This window comes from Solanum stenotomum, chromosome 5 (genome assembly GCF_019186545.1).
Source record: "Solanum stenotomum isolate F172 chromosome 5, ASM1918654v1, whole genome shotgun sequence".
Taxonomy (NCBI): Eukaryota; Viridiplantae; Streptophyta; class Magnoliopsida; order Solanales; family Solanaceae; genus Solanum; species Solanum stenotomum.
In genome coordinates this window covers 43,052,080-43,073,966 of record NC_064286.1, presented here as the reverse complement: position 1 = coordinate 43,073,966, position 21,887 = coordinate 43,052,080, and the positions used below count along the sequence as shown (strand labels likewise).

The following is a 21,887-nucleotide window of genomic DNA, read 5'->3' as shown; positions in this document are numbered from 1 at the left end:
AACTGATATTTGATCATCTTAAAATGAAAGAAATGCTTTCTAAATGGTAAAGGCTCATTTCAAATGGTTTCTTATACTATCAGTATCATAGGAGGACGTGTTCATGACTTATTGAGTTTGGGGACTCTATGCGATTCAAATTGTTGATTAATTGATTATGTCTTGTGTTGTATGTGTTCTGATGCATTCATCCTTATTCAGCATATCATGGTTCACAAGTATATAAGGAAGTGGAGAAATATAAATTTTGAGAAAAAAAATGAGACACCTTACATTTATTCTTGACCATGAGCTAGGTTGCAAGTTAATGAGATATTGAGATTTCAAGATTGGTATATGAACTGCAAGTCCCCCATGGGTCCTTTTCTAGAAGCTAAAGCTCGGTGAGGTGTATACAATAGGTTTTACGACAACCTTGATTCCACCACATCATCTTATTGTATTGCATTGGCCTGCCCTGTCATGTTGTGTAACTTTCTTATCAATTGATATGAGTATTATTTTTAGCCTTATGAGTTTACCTTATTCGCATTGTTACTATATGAATTGGCAGCACCGATGTCGGAGTGAGACTTTTTTGTATGCAAGAGAAAACAGCTCATAGTTTATTTCTTGAGTCTAATTAGTTGTTTATACTCAGTCAATCTAACCAACTGAGTAAATATGGATTGTACTAAGAGTGATCTTCATAGCGGCTGATCAGATCTAGTGATTTCTTTCCATTTAGAGTTGTGGTGAGATTCTTCTTTTCGGATCGCCATTGGTCTTCATCTATCAATTACCGTTCTTAATTTCTTTTCGAAGACTTGAGATGTATTCCAAATTCTATAAATGTATTAGATGCTCTTTATGCTTATGATACCAGGTTTTGGAATTTCTTTGTTGTTTTTATTTTTTCTTTAGTTTGTGCTCGACTTCCCCTTGGAAATATCGTATGTGTTATTTCATTTGGCTTACACACAATTTTGAGTTCTCAGGATATGTGCCAGCATGACCTCAGTTTTTTGGGTCGTGACAAATTGGTATCAGGTTCACTAGTTTCATAAGTTAAAGAGTAGGGTGTCTAGTAGAGTCTTGCAGATTAGTACGTATATGTATGTACTTATCTTCAAAAGGCTATAACTACCTAGTAGGAGAAATTACTTTCCTTTGATTCCTTTCATGGGAATTATTCATACCTTGTGTTGCATACCTGTAATCTATTCTCTTTGTGAAAATGACAAGAACTAGAGCCAGTACCTCTGAGAGCGAGGTCATACCTGTTTCCCTAACCCCAGTCTGTGGGTGAGGTAGAGGACATTATGGAGTCAGGGGTCATGGCCGAGCAAGATGGGTAACATTTGCTCGAGAGTGAGCTATTGAGGCATAGCTTGAGCTTGTATATGAGCATAATGATATTATTAAGCAATATATTAAGGAGAGAGGACCAACATCGTCGGGTTATTGGCTAGACTCAGTAGTACCCCTCTTTCTGGTATTCATTCAGGTACTACATGTTCTCTTATTATAGTTGGTGCTACACCGCCAGTTCAAGGGCCTTGTGTAGGGTTTCAGACTTTTGGTTCCTCTCCAGTACCTTTTATGGAACCTTCAAGATTTGTAACTCCATCTATTTCTGCTAGTGCAACCATGTAGGTTACCGAGCAGAAAATATTTTAGAGATTTGTTAATTGGTGCCTCCCAGGTTTGACGGTACAACTGGAGTGAAGGCTTATGACTTCTTGATTAGGTTTCAGGATATGTTGTTCAGCTTGGGTATCTTAGAGGCATAAGAGGTGTCCTACACCTCTTATAAGTTTACTGGAGTGGCTAAGAAGTGGTGGAGATCAGTTCTTGCTCGTAGGCCCGTTGGTTCTCCTATTTTGGGCTGGGAGCAGTTTACTAAGGTGTTCCTTGAGTAGTTTGTGTCATATAGCCTCTATGATCAGTGCATGGACGAGTTTGATAGATTGGATCAGGGATCCTTATCTTTTTATAAGTATGCAACTCATTTTTATGAGTTGTCCCCTTATGCCATTTCGAGTATCCCTACAGAGTTTGAGCGGATCTGTCAGTTGGTAAAGGGGTTAACAAATTATATTCAGGAGGCCACAACCTCTCTTGTGTTATCAAGTGGTACATTCTAGAGTATTATTAATTATGCCAGGATGATTGAGAGTATTCAACATGCTAGACAGGGTAGCGGCACCAAGAGGTCTCATTTCTAGGGTTAGTTCAACAGTCATTCATCCATAGGTAGAGATTTTTTGGGCCAAGGCACACATGGTTATTAGGGTAGACTAGTACATGCCGCTATTCAGAGTACAAATGATGTTAGTGGACCTAGGCCTAGTGAGACCTGTCAAGGTACGCATAGTGGATCTTCAGGTTAGGGAGGGTGCAAATACTTTTCTAGTTACTCTCAGCAGGATTCAGGTCCTCGTGGTTATTTTGTTTACGAGGAGTTTGGACGTACGACAAAGGATTTCCCAGGCGTGCTCCTTCTACTGTCAAGTTAATATCACATGCTACTTATTATAGCCAGCTCTAGTGGAGCGAGTACTCCACATGGTGTTAGAGGTGGTACGTGCTCGTAGTGGTTCTCAGGCTAGTGGTGATCCTAGACAGTTCTATGTTATACGAAGTATATCCGAGGCAAAGGCCTCTGATGTAGTGAAAGAAAGATCCCAAGCTTATCCTGAATTGAGAGTGGACTTGCCTTGGTATTCTGTGAGTTCCAGATTGTACCATCACAATTTATCATCACTCTGCTACAATATTATTTGATCGCGGGTCGACCTATTCTTATGTGTCTTTTTATTTTGTTGTGGGTACTGATCATGTATATGAGTACCTTGTTGTGCCTATTAGTGTTTCTACCTGGTAGATGATTCCTTAATGGTGGATCGGGTACTAGGTGTGTGTACTGACATTTTCTGATAGTGAGACTCGGGCAGACATGATTTTACTTAATATATTTGATTTTGATGTGATATTGGGTATGGATTGGTTATCTACATATCATGTGATCCTTGATTATTATGCTAAAAGTGTGACCTTAGCTTACCTCGGTTTACCTCAATTGGTATGGAAGGGTGCTCCAAGTTTGTATTCGAAGGGAGTGATATCTTTTCTTCATGTCCATCATATGATGAAGAATGATTGTTTATCTTATTTTTCCCATATTCGTAATCTTGCCAAAGATTCATCCCCTTTAGAGACCACGAGAGTGGTGACTGAGTTTATGGATGTTGTTTATACCAACTCACCTAGTGTCCCTCTAGATCGTGACATCGATTTTGTAGTTTAATTGGATTCGAGAAGTAAGCCCATTTCCATCTCTCCTTATTGGATGGCCTCGATGGAGTTGAAGGAATTGAATGCTTTATTGGAGGACTTATTGCAGAAAGGATTTATTTGGCCTAGTGTTTCACCGTGGGGAACACTGTCTTATTTTTGAAGAAAAAGGTTGGTAGTATGATGATGTGTATCGATTATGACAGTTGAACAAGGCTAATGTCAAGAATAAGTATTCCCTTCCCCGCATCAATGATTTGTTTGATCAACTTCAGGGTGCGTCAATGTTCTCCAATATTGACTTGAGGTCGGGCGACCACCAATTGAGAGTTTGAGACTCTAATATCCTGAAGACTGCTTTCAAGACTCGTTATGGGCATTATGAGTTTATAGTCATTTCCTTTGGACTGACTAATGCCCTGGTCGCTTTTATGGAGTTGATGAACCATGTATTTCAGCCTTATTTGGATTCTTTTGTGATTGTGTTCATTGATGGTATCTTGGTTTATTCCAAGAATAAGGTCGATCATAGTCGTCATTTGAGGACGCTACTTCAGAGATTGAGAGAAGAGAAGTTATATGCAAAATTCTCCAAGTGCGAGTTTTGGCTCAATTTTGTGGCTTTCTTGGGCCATGTGGTAACCAAGGAAGGTATTATGGCTGATCCAACCAAGATTGTGGTAGTTATTGATTAGGAGAGACCTACTTCCCCTATCGAGATTTGGAGTTTCATCTTGTTAGCGGGTTATTACCGTCGGTTCGTTCAGAGTTTCTCTACTATAACGACTCCATTGACTAAGTTGACTCATAAAATTATGGTATTTCTATTGACAGATGAGTGCGAAGCGAGCTTTCAAAAGCTCAGGGAGTTATTGACATCAACACTTATGTTAGCATTACCCGAGAAGGTAAGGCATTAGTGGTATTTTGTGATGCTTTGGTTTTTGGTCTATATGGTTTATTGATGCAAAAGGAGAGAGTTATAGCATATGCTTCTCGACAGTTGAAGGTGCATGAGAAGAACTACCCTACTCATGATTTAGAGTTAGCCGAAGTAGTCTTTGTCTTGAAGTTATGGAGGCATTATCTCTATGGTATGCATTATGAAGTCTTTACCGACCATCATACCCTTAGGTGCCTTTTTTCTCATCCGAATTTGAACATAAGGCAAAGTAGATCGTCAGAATTGTTGAAGGACTATGACATCACCATTCTTTATCATTTAGGCAAGGCAAACGTGGTAGCGGATGCTTTGATTTGGAAGACACCTAGTATGGGTAGCTTAGCCTTTCTTAAGGTAGAGAAGAGACCTTTGACATTAGAAGTTCGGTCATTAGCTAGACATTTGGTCCGACTTGATATTTTTGCACCTCACCATGTTTTAGCCTTTGTTGAGGCTAGGTCTACTTTGATGGATCATATTCGTGCCCATTAATTTAAGGATGCCATGTTGAGAGTGATACGGGACAAAGTGTTAAAAGGTGAAGCTAAGTTGGCTTCTCTTGAACCTGAGGGAGTTTTGAGGATTTGTGGTCGTATTTATGTTCCTAGAGTTGGTGGTTGGGTGCTTATGATATTGTAGGAGGCTCATTGTTCTAAATACTCTATTCATCGAGGGGAAGCCAAAATGTATCATTATTTATAGAAACATTATTGGTGGTATGGTATGAAGAGAGATATTGTGGACTTTGTGGCTAAGTGTTTGAACTATCAACAAGTGAAGTATGAGCATGAAAGACTAGGTGGTAAGATGCAAATGATGCCCATCCCTGAGTGGAAATGGGAGTGCATTACTGTGGATTTTATGACTGGATTACCCTTGACTTTGGTAAGTATGACTCTGTTTGGGTGATTGTGGACCGGTTGATCAAGTCAGTTTATTTCATTTCGGTGAAGACTAGCAATAATGCGGAACAATTGGCTAGGATCTACATTCACGAGATTGTGTGGTTGCATGGAGTGCCCATTTCTATTGTGTTTGATAGAGGTGTACAGTTCAACTGTCATTTCTGAGTTCTATGCAGTAGTAGATGGGTACCAAGCTTGAGTTGAGTATCACTTTCCATCCTCAGACCAAGGGTCAGTCTGAGTGAACTATTCAGGTGCTTGAAAATATGGTTTGGGCTTGTGTCATGGACTTTGGTGGTCATTGGGACCAATCCATATCTTTTGCAGAGTTTGCTTATAACAATAGTTACTGTTCCAACATTTATATGGCACCGTTTAAGGCTTTGTATGAGATAAGGTGTAGATCTCCTATTGGAAGATTCAATTCGTTTCAAGTACGACCATGGGGCACAAATTTGTTGAAATACTCCATAGATAAGTGAAGTTGATTCAACAATGCCTTGTGACAACATAGAGAAGGCAGAAGAGGTATGCAGATAGATGTGTTTGGGATGTGTCCTTAGCTATTGGTGAGCGAGTTTTGTTTAAGGTGTCACCCACCAAGAGTGTGATGAGGTTTAGAAAGAAAGGAAAATTCAGTCCACGGTTCATTGGACCTTTTGATATTTTGGAGAAGTATGGAAAGGTAGCTAATAGGTTGGTTTTGCCTCCGAGCCTTTCAACGGTCCACTCTGTGTTTCATGTCTCGATGCTTAAGATATACCTTCATGATGATTCTCATGTGATTCAATGGGATTCAATTGCTTGAATAAAAAATGTCCTTTGAGGAAGAGCCAATTGCTATCTTGGATAGAAAGACTAGACAGTTGAGATAAGCAAAACTAGCAAACTCTCAAATCCCTGAAAGAATCCCGTTCACACAAAAAAAATATGCTACTCGACTAAACTCGACGTTTTGGACTCAATGGAACCATCGCAACACGATCCAAGGTTTCCTTAACTCAAAACTCGTGAAAGCCACCAAAAATGAACATAACACTTAAAAGTCCAAATCAAGTTTTGGACCTTCAAAAATTCAACCAAGATCTCTCCTAGACCTAAAATTGTCCCCTGAATCCAACAGAGCTGTCAGAAATCCAATCTGAGCATCTGAACCCTGAATGTTGACCAAAGTCAATCCAAAGGCTAACATTTCAATAATTTCTAACTTAGGACCTCAAATCCTCAAACAGACTCCAAATGTAAAATTGACAAATTTCTTAGACCAATTTCCACATTTTGGGACTGATGGAATTGACGGAATTCCATTTCGAAACTCAAAACTTCAAAAGACACCAAAACTCATTTTTAACAACTTTGGCCTTTCAAACTTCTAAAATTTCTATAATTTATAAATTTTAACTCAAAATTCAAAACCATTTTTAGAATCCGATTAGAACTGACTCGGGTCCATATCGAGAGGGGTAAAATGATAATTTTATAAAAAATTCAAAAAATGACCTTCCAAATCATTACACTTTAGTTAACTTGTCAAGTGATTTTCTATACTCTTTTTTGATGTCTTACACAGGCATAGTGTGGCACAATATCGTATACCCTCGAAACTATCTTTATAATACTCTTGTTCATATCAGATACGACACACATGTGTTCTCTTTCCCCATACACCTCTCTAAATTGCTCGAAGAACCAAGTTCAAGAAGCATCATTTTTTTGAATCAAGAACACCATATGTTTGTGTTAATATATTTCCCGCATATAAACATACATATAAAAAAATATAATCTTTAAAACTGTATGATAGTGTATTCAAATAACATCAAATACATGCTTTATCCAAAGTATTGACAGACACGAATGAATGTCCTATTATAAGTGCCTCTAAGGTGGCTGACATCCACTACAACAATTGATTTAGAACTTTCAAATTTTTTTATGAATGAACATAAAGAAACAAAAAGACATAAAACTTGATTCTCATCGGTCTTCTTCATTCTTATATGTGAGCCGAGGTACGTGGTATCTAATGTGTACAAGTATCTTGTTAATTTATTGTATGAATTAGAAGGTGTTCCCCTCATTGAATCTACAACCTTTTTCTTAGCCCTCCATGCCAACATGTAGGTTATATCAACTCGAATGTTCAATTTAACATCATCTATTATATCCTTCAGTGTGTATTTACTGTTATGATTGGATAACTTAGGTTTAACTATTGTTGCTTGTCATTGAGAATACACTATGTCCTTCAAGGGTATGATCCATGTTAAAATCTCTAATTCTAAACATTTCAGATTTGTTGGTATTTGACGATTTCATTATCCACTTACAATCTTCGTATACACAAATAAGAGTATAACTGATACATATACAAATGAATACTTATCAAACAAATATGCATACACATTTGAAAATGAAATAAGAGTATAACTGATACAAATATAAATGAATACTCATCACACAAATACATACACACATTAAAAAATTGAATATGAGTATAATTGATACAAATACAAATGAATGTTCGTCAAATAAATACTCATACACATTCAAACATGAAATACATGTATAACTGATACAAATACAAATAAATACTCATCAAACAACTACACATGTACATTTGAAAATAGAATACGGGTATAACTGATATAAATACAAATGAATACTCATTAAAAAAATACACATACACATTCGAAAATGAAATACGAATATAATTGATACAGATAAATATTCACCAAATAAATAATCATACACATTTGAAAATGGAAGAAACAACTTGTATTTACTTATATCCATTCTAAAATATGGAAGTAACAATTTGTATTCATTTTGAAGATAAAAAAACAATATACTGATTGTATTTGACCTCTCTGTTCAAAATTGAAATTGATGGTCAATTGAATATTATGACATCACAACCTTTAGCATTGCCTAGTCTCAGTAAGCTTGATCTACCATTACTTCTTTTTGATTAGTGTTTAAAATAATCTCGCAATTGATCAAATCACACACAACTGACACACATACTTCTACAAGCACTAATGTTTGTTCATCAAATGTATCATTTGTATTTATACCACATAGTCCCCACCCCTTTTATTTGAAGGTTTCTGTCACTATATTCCTTACCCTTGACCAATACAGTTACACATAATGGATACTTTCTCATTTTTTTTAGATCTTTCTTCAATTAGACATACGTTCGTACTCCCATATCGTTGTATATTTTTAGAGAGGCATCATTATATAGTTGCATCTCAAATCTATATCAGTTTGTTTAGCAATTTCCTCAACTAATTTCTATATGTTGCATACTTTTTTAATATAATTGCCTCTATCGTATATCCAACATAGCAAATGTATTCATTTCAACTTTTCAAGTGCATGATCGGAAAACTAATGCTTGTCATTGCTATAGTACCTTTCAACAAGTTAAACTCAATTTTAGATCGAAATTTCTATCAAACACACTAAAATAAGCAATAACATACTTTGTATATCCATTACAAATCTACCCATTCAATATAAAATTGCAAATTCCTAAATTTCTACCCCAATCAAATTTGTATGTCAATCAAAACTTGTATGCACGTTGGAATGACTAAAAATTTAGATGCTTACCGTTGAATATTAACAACAAATTATACCTAACAATGTAACAATATAGTATCATAATTTATACACGAAAATGACAAAGATAACACCTTATCAATGGTGAGTTGAAGATGTTGTGACAAAGAAAACACCTTATTGATGGTGGGTTGAAGAATAAATGTGAATTACCAAAATTGTGTTTCAATTTGCTGCTTGGATCGATGCGTTAATTTGAACTCTCTAGAGAGAACGACGTCCTGTTATGAAATGGAAAGAGTCCAGGAGTAATTGTAGTTGATTTACCATATTGAAAAAAATTTAATCTGAGATTTACTTCAGTTAGGTAGTTTGATTTTTTTCTTAGCACCAACGAAAAAATACAATTCGTAGCAAACCAAAGTGTAGCTGCGTATTGTAATTAGTGAAATGGTAGCTAAGAGTGTCTATTAAAACATGATGTTTGTTGTTTCTGAAAATTTCTCTAAATTATACCCCTAACCTAAAAAATAGAGGAAAAAATACGCGGTTAAGCAAACATATACTAATTAATTAGTCATCATAGCCATAGTTTTCGTTAATTACCATTCACAACCAACAATTAGAGATAATTACGTCGCCCACTTTTTTTAGTTTGTATAAGTGTGTACGTTTGTATAATATAATTTGTATAACTTTTGTATAATGTAATTTGTATAATATTATTTGTACAACTGTTTAAAGTTCAGATGTTTGTGTTTGTATAAATTTGTTATTTCGAGTTTATACAAAAATAAATACAAATCAATTGATACTAATCAATTTATATAAATATGAACAAGAATAACTCAATTATACAAACGTACCCGCAAATTACACAAACAAAATCCCCATAACAACTTAAACTATAACTTTTTTTTTTTATAACAAAGAAATCTGTCTGTGACCCGCCCTTTTGGACCAATCACAGCCTTCTAAACTTGGTGGATAATGGGCCCGCCCCTCTACCCTTCTCCACTTAAATACCGGGCTTCGCTTTGCGTGGTGTGGGGCTTGAACCTGCGACCTAAGCCACAAATCCTCTACCTTTTGCCACTTGAGCTAGGCCTTGGGGGCACAACTTAAACTATTACTACCGCCGGTAAATATGCAAACTAGAACTAAGAAGCCTAATTAAATTTATTATAGTGACTATTTACGAAATTTCCTAAAAAGTAAATAAAAAAATTATTGTTTACTCCATTCTAACACATTTATCAATTATTATAATATAATATAATATACATACAATAAAATAAATACGCAATTATCAATGCTTAATCCTTCTCTTTGGCTGTGTGTTCCTCTACTCCCTCTTTCTCTGAGAGCCACACCTACAGACACCCAAAAACTCTCTCTCTCTCTTTCTCTTTGTTCTCATCTATCCATATGCTCTCGAGCGGCATATTCTTGTCGATTTGCTAGCACCATGACAAAACAGTCATCAATGGATATGTAGCTTTACACCCACTATAACAAATCCAATAATCTAAGTTTTCGACCAGAAATTGGTCGATCATCTTCTCCATCTGATTCTCAGGTTCTCGCATCGACCCATTAATTTTCCTTCTCATACATATATATAGTCTAAATTTCAACTTCTGGTTCTTTTTCTTTTCTCCATTGAATTCACTGTTTAGTTTTTGCTCTTATATAAAAATGGTATTTGTTTGATTTTTTTTTTCTTAAAATTAGGATCTATGATTCTACTGAGTTCAATTATTGATATTAATATTGGGTTTTAATCAATTTTGTTCCTTTTGTGTTGGATTGCTCGATTTTGACAAGACTTTTTGAGTTTTCAGTTGCTTGTAAAACTTGCTCGGTGATATCGAGGATTTGACTTTATTGGTCATAGTTGTTGGGTTTTGGTGATAATCACGAAGTTATGATATTAACGGCAACCACATTTGGGGAAAATTCTTGATTTTTTCTCCTTCCATTACCAGACAGCTCACGAGTTACTTAGAGATTGTATGTTCTTGTTGGGGTAAGTATGAAATGTACAGAACCCTTATGTTGTGTTAAAAAAAAATACTCCACTTAGTATTGGAATGAAATGGACTTGAATAGAGCAGTAAGGCATATAAATGATTCATATTTTAGACTCCAATTAACTTAGAGTTGAGGTATTTTGTTGTTAGGTAATTTGGAGGAAATGATCTCTTTGGCCACTTATGAATTGGATAGAAGAAAATGACCCTTTCAGATCTATTACTATGAGGACATAAAACTAAAAACAAGTTTGTAAAGGGCTACCAAACCAAATCTCCTGGTGATTTTTCATGTTAATCCTTTTTTATCTTTGTTATTAATATCCATTTTCATCCTTGACAGTAGGCATGAGCAGTCAAGTTAGCTGTTTTTTTCTTGACAAAATACTGAATAATGTTGATGATTGCTTTCTCGGGCATGAGAATTTTGCTTTGTATTTGTCATTTGAACATTCAAGTTCTACTAAGTATAGGGAAATAGCAAGGATTATGACAAGAATTGGATTATTTGAATAAACAAGAAAAGAATGCAGAAACAAAAATCATACCCAGTGAAATCCCACATTGAGGTGTTGGGAGGGTAGAATGTAGTAGACCTTATCACTACCTCGTGGAGGGAGAGAGGTTGTTTCCAAAGAAAATACAACAAACAACAACATACCCAGTGAAATCCCACTAGGTGGGGTCTGAGAGTTTCCAAAGAAAATACTAAGATTAAAATGTAGAATTGGAAGATATGTGAAATTTGAGAATAAAATCGCCAAATTTTAAGATAAAGTCTTAAGATATCTAAGTGATCTTAGTATCAAAATTAGTGGATTAAAACTAGTTATGATACTATATGAGTCAATTCAAGAACATATATCAAAAGTGATCCAGACCCATATTTTGAAGAAATTAGAGGCAACAATTAGTGGAAGACTAATTACATTATTTAATTTACTTTAGTTAAAACCAAAGATATCAAGTTAGGAATTAATTTTACCTCTTAAAGAATCGTTCTTGTAAGATTGTAAGATAAATTCATAGTCACCACACACAAACGTGTAAAAAAGGGAAACCTCTCAAACGATATTGATCATGTCTTTTGAAAATAACAAAATTCACCCCTAAATACTGGGAAACCAATCCCAAATAACATGGGATTCAAATCCTACTTTTATGATAATAACAACTAGGAAACTTTTAAACTAGTAAAATAAGTAAAACTATTCCAAAAACTACCTAACAAAAATAATGGTAGAAGTGCAACATTTGCACCCAAATATAATGTCCAAAAATGACACGGGCTTCTCTTGGGCTTCATGTGGGGCCCTCCATTGGGTTCTCATGCTGCCCTAATCTTCCTTCTCGTGTACTTGTACTTAGATCAAGAAATATATGTAACATTTAGGTCACTTCTTGCCACAATTCTTGGGACACTTCTTCCTCGATAATCATCTTCTTGATTTTTCATTGAACCCTTCAACTTTAATGGAGGTGCACCGCCGTGGATGCTATCAGATTATGTTGTCTCCACCAAGAGAAAGAACATTTTCATCTTTTGTTGAGTTGAGTTTGTGGTACTTGTATTGTGTTATTCACGCTTAATTTGTTGGTTATTCAGTCCCCTCACTTTGATAAATTTCTTCACCCAATAGTTTCATCTGTCACGTGAAGTGATCTGACTGCAGCAACTGCTTTAGCTTCAGTGAAAGGCATGGCTGAAGAACGAGTGAAAATTGGTATTCCCTGTGTGCTTGTTTATACATATCCAATGTGTACTCATTATTCAAAGACCTTAATCACTTCATTTATATGCTAGTGATACTACTTTGTGTCTGCGATCTATTACTTTGTGTCTGCGATCTATTAGGAATACTTAAGCATCTTGATTAGCGCTAAGTACCTACCTTTAAACAATCATTTTGTCCAAGACTCCATATTTATGTTTTACAATATTCAAAGGGAATGGAGTGGTGTGATACAAGGGGTTGTCACTTCATGTGTCATGTGTGAACAATGTGCATTACAGAAGCATGCATTCCAGACAATGAGATGCAAAATTCTATGGAGAGAAGCGATTAGTTTCTTTATACGAGATGAAAAAGAGATTAAGAAAAAATGGACATTTTTCTGTTTGAGCAATAACGCTTGTCTCCATGTACCGTTATGTTTTCTTTTGCAACATTAACTTCTGCTTGAGTTTGTAATGCTTATACTATGTTCCTTTTTTACTTTCTTCTTCAAACACAAACTTTTTCTCTTTCTTCTAGTTGCAAGTGTCTCCCTCTGCCATTTCTTATTCTGAGCTTCTCTTTTGCTTCTTTCTTCTTCTATGATTCTATCTCAGTACTTTACTAAAACAGTCAAATATTTTATGATGTAAATGTATGCTTTTATATGGTAAAATTGGAAGTCTATTTAGTGATTGAAGTTATCATCCCATGGACATTGAAATTTATATGTTCATGATGCTTACATTTACTTGTTTGATTATTACTATCATTATATGTTGGATTCTGAAGTTAGTTGCTTGAAGTTATAAGCACAAAAAATCGTACTTCCTCCTTCCCAATGTATGAGATGCACTTAAACTCGGCACATAGTTTAAGAAAGAAAAACTTTTGAAACTTGTGGTTTTAAACAAGTTATAGATATTTCTATGGCTATATCTCGTTAAAGATAAATTGAAAAGTTCAAAGTTAAGTTGTTTTACATATAGCAATGCATCATTTTTCTTGCAACCAACTTAAAAAGCAAGTGCATCACATAAATTGGAACGGGGGGAGTACATGGGTACAATATTTTTTTGTTTGAATTATGCACTTAACTTGGAAGACACAAGCACTTTGTTCTTGCCTTTTGCGTAAAGCCCTTGTGCTTCGTCACTTTTTACTTTGAATAGGTGCGCACGTTCTTATTGCTTTTTTTTATTTTGTGTTGTTGTTGATTTCCCATTTTGTTTTTGAGAAAGTTTTTTTAAAATTTTTTTTGAGAAAGTGATTTCCCATTTTGTTTGTTATTACCTTAAACCTTATTGTTCTTTTTTCTTTTGAGGTTGGGGGTGGTTTAGAGGGAAAATCTAGACTTTTTTTTCCTCTTCTTTTGGGGTTTGGGGAGATGGTTTAAAGGTTGTTTGTTGTTTTTATTGTTATTTTTTTATGTATATAGTTATCACATTCATCTTTATCCATGTTCTTTTTTTTTCCTTTCGGTTGGGGGTTGTTTAGAGGAAAAATGACAAGTTAGTTGAAAATGCTTAGTTTACCTTTCCTTGTCACCTTTCTTTTGGGGATTCCTATTTCACTTAGGCAATTTAGTTATGTTTTACTCTTTTACTCTATTTAGTGGCTTCTAGATCATAAATTGGTAATGTAATCGTAACTTTTCATTTGTGTTAATTTAGTGGTTTAACTTAAAGGCCTTACTCATTGTCTGTCTTGATTGAAGATTTTGGGATAGGAATGTTTCAAGAGATTGCTTAAAGGGGGGGGGGGGGGGGGGGGNGGGGGGGAGTGTTTTGTGGCTGTCTTTCAGTCTTCTGTTGTCAACCTCAAAATTTTGGCTGAATTGTAAAGTATAATTAAGGTGCAGATTGGGTAAGTACTAACTTGCTTATGCCAGCAAACGGAGCCAAAATTAATAATAACTGAACAGTTTCAGTGCAAGCACTTTATCCCTAAGAGTTTCTCCAAACCGCTGGTCATCACTTATTATTAGTTAGGAAAAAAAACTTCCGATTTTCGTAGTATGTCTGATTATATTAATATTAGCACTTACTATAATCTGACAGGTCAAAATATTAAGGTGACATTAGGACAGTTTTTCGGTGAAGAGTTCCTTTTCTTTTCTCAAAAATATTTTTGAAAAAAGTTTTGTGAAAAACAATGTGTTTTGATGAACCGTTGAATGAATATTTTAGAGAACAATGGGTTTGATTGGATGTTTTCTCGAGAAACAAAAAACTATGTTTGACGATCTTTTCCTTTGCAAAGTTCTTCATCAAACCTTCACATCATTAATTCCATCAATGTTATGCAAATATCATGATTGAACTTTTTTAAAAGGACATGCGTATGCGTTAGCCTAATATTAACTTCTCTTTTGAGCTGAGGGTCTATCGAAGACAACCTCTCTACCCCGCAAAGATAGGGGTAAGGTCTGCATACATCTTATCCTCCCAGACCTCATTTGTGTACACTGGGTATGTTGTTGTTGCATTAGCCTAACATTAAGTGTCCATTTGGTCGGAGATTGTTTTCACCTTTTTCGGGAAAACTGTTTGGACATAGTATTGATCCAATTTTTCGAAATTCAAAAGGTTGTTTTCACAATTTTCACTCCAAATCACTCACAAAATCCGAAAACAACTCAAATTTGTATCCATGTCCAAACACAATTCCAAATACCACTTGCAACTTGAAAAAAATATTGTTCTTTTAAAATTTCGCAATGCTTATGTCCAAATGCCCTCTAGCTTACAACAACATACCTAGTGTTATCCCACAAGTGGGGTTTGGGAAGGGTAGTGTGTACGCAGACCTTACCCCTGCCTTGGAAGGTAGAGAGACTATTTTTGATAATTCCTCTTCTCAAGATGAAGCACATCAAAGTAGTTAGGGAAAAAGATAATGGCATGTGAAGATAACATTGAACTACTTGCTAAAGAAATACTAAAGACAACATTACACGACATTCTTGGGAAAAAAGGAACAACTACAACAAAATAATACTATAATCTAAGTATAAGAAACAACAAATAGTAATAGAGATCGAAGACCAATAAACTACAAGAGTAGTACTACGATTAGTAGTATAGAAAGGTACGTGAGACAATTTCAACTTACCTACTACCCATCTATCCTAATTCATGTGCTCCATAGCCTCCGGTCTAAGGTCATGTTCTCGGTAAGTTGAAGATGTGTCATGTCCTGTGTAATCGCCTCTCCCTTATACTTCTTTGGCCTACCTTTATCTCTCCAAAAATCATCCATAGCCAACCTCTCACATCTCCGCACTTAGGGCATCTGTGCATCTTCTCTTCACATGCTCGAACCACCTCAGCCCACTTCCCGCATCTTATCCTTCACCGAGACTCCCATCTTGTCCCGGATATCTACGTTTCTAATCCTATCTCTCTTAGTAAGTCCACACATTCATCTTAGCATCCTTATTTCCACAACTTTCATCTTCGAACGTGAGTTCTGGACTGACTAATACTTTGCCCCATACAACATAGTATGTTTAACCACCACTTTGTAGAACTTGCCTTTAAGTTTTGGTGGCACCTTTTTATCACACAAGACTCCTAATGCGAGCCTCCATTTCATCCACCCTGCACCAATACGATCTGTGATATCATCGTCAATCTTCCCACTACCTTGGATAATAGCCCAAGATACTTGAAACTTTCTGTCTTTTGGATAAATGCCCACTAAGTTTGTAACATAAAAATATAAAGTAAAAAAAAGTTAAATGGTAAGATTATATTTTGGAAAATTAGCTTAATGTTAGAGGAATTTTAATGGAGCTTGTTGAACATAGTAGTAATGTAGAAATATAGCTGAAACATTAAAAGAGAAATATGACGGTGAGAAATGAGGGTCAAGGTGATAATATTGAAAATTTGTAGGCTATTGTGGGAGTAAGTTTGGTTTGGATTTTGCTTTTGCTTTATCTTCTTTTAAGGAAAATGCTTTTAATAGAAAAAGTTCTTTTGAGAACAAGACACACTCCGAACATGGCCAAAGGATAATGTGTCTTAGGCAAGACTTAATGAATCAGTTATGTATCAACTCCGAGAAGTATGCAACTAGATGGAAGTGTTTTCTTTAATCCCCNCACACACACACACACAAACCCCATCAGGAGGATCAATAGTGTTTCTACTTACCCTCCATCGACTCGAACTCTCAACCTACCGGTTGATGGTGGAGGTGTTCAACCACTTGTCCAACTAGATGGAAGTTTTACTGCTTTAAAAGTTGAATTATGATATTAAATCTAGCACTATAAAACTTTAATTTCTTTCAGACAAGCAGAAAAGAGTTGGGCTCATTGCTTCAATGGGCTAAACATGTCCTTTGAGCAACTGTAATTATATTGATCATTTAGCAACTAATAAATAGGTCTTCTGTATCCCTCTATCTGTTTATGTTCTTCTATTCATATCATCAAATCCTAAACTTAGGTGATGACAAATCCTACTTTTCGATCGGTACATGATTATTAGATAGCGGCACTTGTTTCCATGTAACATAAGCTCGTTTTGTTCTTCACTGGCTCGTCAAATCTAGAGAACAAATTGAATGATCGTTGTTTGATGAGCATTAATGTGATTGTAGATGCTTTCTCACAGTTGTCTTTGTATATGTGTTAATGATTTGGTGCTTGCTGAAGTTCTTCAATTCATGATCATCTAATGTTTTGTAGTTGTATTGTCGTTTTTTACTCAGATTGTGACTGCTATACACTATGTTGGCATAATTTAAACATATTCTTTACATACTTGGAAATCGGAATAGATGATCTCTAAGTTGCTAGTTGTACATAAACCAATTTCAGTTTTCGATAAATTTTTTTGAACAGCTAAAACTTAGATTATGTTGTAACCTTTTTCCGCTCTCAACTTCTGTTAATGTGGATCTTTCAGAGGATTCCTTCACTGGTGCTCTTAAAGGCCCTTGTGTTTCTCAAAATGACCCACATGCAAGGGGACAGAAGTGTTTTGGACTCCTTTCCAGAAAACATTGATCTTAATCAGGGATCCGTTTCAAATAATGCTTCCATGGATGCGACAGCTCCCTGGGATAGCTTTCGGAATCCAGTAGAGAATCGATTGTCAAATCCCTTGCTTTCTCCTTCTGGAAGAAATCCTAGTTATGTTAATGGTGTTAATTATAATGCTCAAAGATTTAGTGGCTGGGATCAAGGTGAATCCAGCTCCACTGCTAATTTGCATGACCGCACACGTGGCAGTGACTTGAAAATAGGACAAGGTTGGACTTCTTCATCAAATGATTATGTTATGATTAATCCAAGGTCAGAACACCGATTTGAACCTTCCAATGTCTTTTCTGCAAGCGGTTATGGTGGCAATCATGTAATTGGCAGGCCTCCTAGTGTATCATCAAGCCTTACCTTGGATCATAGTCCAGTAAATGCTAATTTGAGTGGTGGATACAATAATGATGATGGTCGTCTGGTCATGCGAACAAGTGTACCTCCACTTCACAAATCTGATAGGTCGGAAGCGGTGCGTCCTCCGGCTTTTGGTGCATCTGATGACAGTGGTACCTTTACAGGTAGTTCTGGTTATTTGACAGGGAAAAGTAATGTATCAAGTTCTTCTATGGATAATTGGGGTTCATCTTGCAAGCGGAAGGCTATTGAAGGCAATTCTGGACATTCTTTTGCAGGTGGAAGTTCAAGCTCCAATGCAAGACCTGAGAACACTGTACAGCATAACTATCCAAGTAGTAATAATGCTTCGAGCAGCTTAAACATACTACCCCGTTCTGCAAATATGCAGAATGTTGGTTATCTGGAGAATACTTATCCAAGAAATGGGGTTGGTATAAGTATGTCTGCTTCTGATGTATTTCCTCCATTAAGTGCTGGTGGAATTGCAGAAAGCTCTGCAAGAAATTTTGGTGCTATAGCAAATCTTGTGAATCAGGATCTCATTACATCTGGTTTACTTCCGATTGGCACTACTGTAGGGCATTCTAGTGTCAGCCCTGCCCATGTGCCACCTGGATCTGCCTCAGTAACAAGCTCTTTGGACTCGAGACAACCACTTGCACTGCCAATGAATTCAGGTAACCTTGGAAGCCAGTCTCACATGATGCAAGTTCCTGGTTTTTCTAGAGGTTTTCACTCATTTCCCTGGGATGCATCTCCTAGTTCACGAGGCGGTAGTTCATCAATGATTTCTGGAGATAGAGGCGCTTCATTGGGAGATGAAGCTAACTTCAGTACTGTCAGAAATAATGGGGAGTCCCATCCATTTGTTCCTGTTCCTGAGACAAGAAATATGGTACTTGACCCCACAAATTGGAGCTTAGCTACTGCGAATGCAACCTCTTCTAGAAATATTCCTAGCTCTGCAGTGGGTCCTGGTTCAAGAGCACGTAATTCTCCTACTGCATGGGCTAATCAGAATTCAGCAACTACTAGCTATGATGGATTACCAGAATTTGCTCCTTGGGTTCTCTTCCCATCAGGTGAGCCCGAGTCTGGAAGTCAGAGAGGTCATTCTTCTCTGCTGCCTTCAGCTGCTTCTTCCTCAGAGGATCCAGTGATGTCTTCCCGATATAGTAGCCGGGGTAACCGTCAACCACATCGTAGATCGAGTTTGATGGTTGATCCAGGTGATGATGTGGATGGTTGGCGTGCTTTAGCTGCTGATGTTGAGGGTCGACACAGACTGGTATGAGGTTTGCTTGCCATAATAATATCTAAAGCTGTTGTGTTTGGTATATGTAGGTATCTTAACTTGGTTGTCTTGTATCTGGCATGATTGATGTAAAAGATATTTGATCCCATTGGTATTTTATCCTCCCGAAGACTTCTTTTTATTTATTGCTTTGTTTAAATAGCTTTATTTCCAGTTGGATTCGTTTGGTCAATGAATTTAAAGTGGCTTGTTAGCACTCATCAGTGATCACTTTAGGCTAAACAGCAACCAATATGTTATGATTTTACCAATGACCGTGTTTACCATGCTATTTGGTTTGTCCAATCTATGAATTTGATTTGTAATGGTTCACCACTTATGCAGCTATCCTTGTTATTTCTACATGTCTTGATTTTGAGTTGCTCTAAACCTGCCAATAATTTCCACTTCCCTTACCGAATTGGGGACTTTGTCAGTGCTGATTAATCTTTTCTCCACTTATGTTCAACAGATTCGTCAAGTCCTGAATGCCATGCGGAGAGTCGAAAACTTGAGATCAGAGGTTTAATCTCAATCCTTATAATAATCCGATGAATATATATTTAGCAGAAATGAGTTGCAGCTTGTTATCTGAAATTGTGTACATACATATACTTTTAATCCTTTTCAAAGCCCTGAAAGTTTGAAAACAATACTAATACTTGTAGCTGTGCTATGTTAACTTTGGTGAGAAAGGTAAGGATTACATGGCCTGCATAAAGAAATGGATCTTGGGCTTTACTCAACCCCAAAAGCTAGCTCAAGAGGTGATGATTGCCCAAGACCATGTAAGGATATAGAATTGCCTCCCACCCAGGGATGTGGGACTTAACAGCCTTCATGGTAACATTATTGCCTGGATGAGGAAAAAAGACTTGCTATTATTTCTGATCAAGTCAGTTTGAGTTTTCTAATGATCAAAAGAAGAAAGAGCGAGTTTGAATTTTCTGATTGCAATTTGGATGGATAAGAGGTTTTAAGTTTTCGGAGCCAGTTATTTAACTAGTCTCGATGACAAGATCAAATTGCATCTGATTTTTCATTATGAAGGTTCTAATTCTTGATTCCCTTCTAGAAGAGAGCTCTCTTGGTGCAGTCTTCCTCATTGGACAGGGTCTTTTTCCAACCCTTCATCCTTGATCAAAAATGCTCATTACCTGATCCAACTGCTAAATTATGAACTTGTTACTGCTAGCCAATTAGAATAGCTCAATTTTGCTTGGCTACTTTATTTGCTGACTTCTTACTGATGAAGAATTTCTGTTGACTTTTGTGGACACTTTCTCAGGATTATATGGTGGTTGATCCATTTATCAATGGAGTTGCTGAGTTCCATGATAGGCATAGGGCCATGAGGCTCGACGTTGATAATATGTCCTATGAGGTAATGTAGTTTAGTTTTGTTGTCACTAAATTTCTAGATGCAGGTCTCACTGATTGCTTCGTCTGTTAGGAACTATTGGCTTTGGAAGAACGTATAGGAAATGTAAACACAGGCTTGAGTGAAGAAACAATTTCGGTCAATATGAAACAGCGGAAGCATGGGTCTGTACGTGGACGGTCCTCATCCAACTTGGAACCTTGTTGTATATGTCAGGTAAGTATCTTATCTGATGCTTTTACATATATTACTAGATGGAGTAATAGTTATCCCAGAACAAACTTTTTGGCAGATTTGTTAGCTAAAGTTTGTCCCATTTCTTGTACTAAAATCAGGAGGAATACACAGCTGGAGATATCATGGGCATGTTGAATTGTGGGCATGAATTCCATACTAATTGCATTAAGCAGTGGTTGGTCCTGAAGAATACCTGTCCCATATGTAAGATGACTGCCTTGGAAACTTGAAAGAATTACTTGCGACAGCTATTTTTTCGTCTTCTATTTCCTCCCCGTGTTCCAGTTAAGAAGACGGTGAACGAACACAAAAAGAAAAATAAGGGAGGTTCTTGTCAACTTAGTAATACTATACTATGAATCCTGGAAAATCCTACTCATGATGGAACCAAAGGAGTTGCAAGTACAAAGATTTGACATTGTGTTGAGGGAATTATTTAAACCTTTATCTTTTTTTGTGTTGCAGACATTTGCATCGAGTAATACATCACTAGACCAAAGACAGGTCTTGGAGGTGATATTGTCCATTTCTTGGTTTGTTGTGGGATTCTAACATGACACAAATATCACAGATATTTGAACCATAGCTTCAATATAGATCCCTGGATCATACCCAACAACACACAATTAGGCGCTTAATGCCACATTATCACAAAATTAATCGTGAATAGCACCAAAAACCAGTTCATACATCACATTTTTGCTATCATACAAGAGTAACCCTTTCTCCAAGGTTCCCAAACAATACCGACTGTTCCGAAATCAGAGTTTCTATACAGTCACGATTCATTCTTTCCCCTTACCATCTTTACCAACGGAAAGTCTGTCAATTTTAACACAACATTTCCAATTAATGGCAACAATTTATCATCAACCCTCATATAGCCAAATAATTCCTCTCTTTCTGACGACACTTCCAGGAATTCAAGCAATTACAATTTATACATGGGAAACTGTTTAAGTAATGCATTATACATAATAACAATCATCAAACTTTATCATCAAATTAAATCAGGCTCATTATATTTATTTGCATCATGGATGACCACTAACTGACCATTTATGCATTCATATGATCCTTAAGGCTAGATACCAATTGGAACCTTCTCGATTTCAATATTTCC

The 21,887-nt window shown here is 36.3% G+C and overlaps 1 protein-coding gene across 2 annotated transcripts; it reads left to right on the top strand.

Moving 5' to 3' along the window:
• Positions 1-10,008: 10,008 nt before the first annotated feature.
• LOC125864853 (E3 ubiquitin-protein ligase MBR2-like) lies at positions 10,009-21,211 on the top strand. Of its 2 annotated transcripts, XM_049544944.1 has the most exons (7): positions 10,029-10,273; positions 17,362-18,013; positions 18,128-19,140; positions 19,619-19,669; positions 20,435-20,530; positions 20,600-20,743; positions 20,863-21,211. In XM_049544944.1, exons 2-7 carry the CDS (start codon positions 17,407-17,409, stop codon positions 20,992-20,994), a joined length of 2,043 nt encoding a protein of 680 aa, XP_049400901.1. In that variant the 5' UTR covers positions 10,029-10,273; positions 17,362-17,406; the 3' UTR covers positions 20,995-21,211. The 2 variants fall into 2 exon arrangements, with proteins under 2 accessions (XP_049400900.1, XP_049400901.1); XM_049544943.1 differs by having other exon boundaries at positions 10,009-10,273; positions 17,362-19,140.
• The last annotated feature ends 676 nt before the right edge of the window (positions 21,212-21,887 follow it).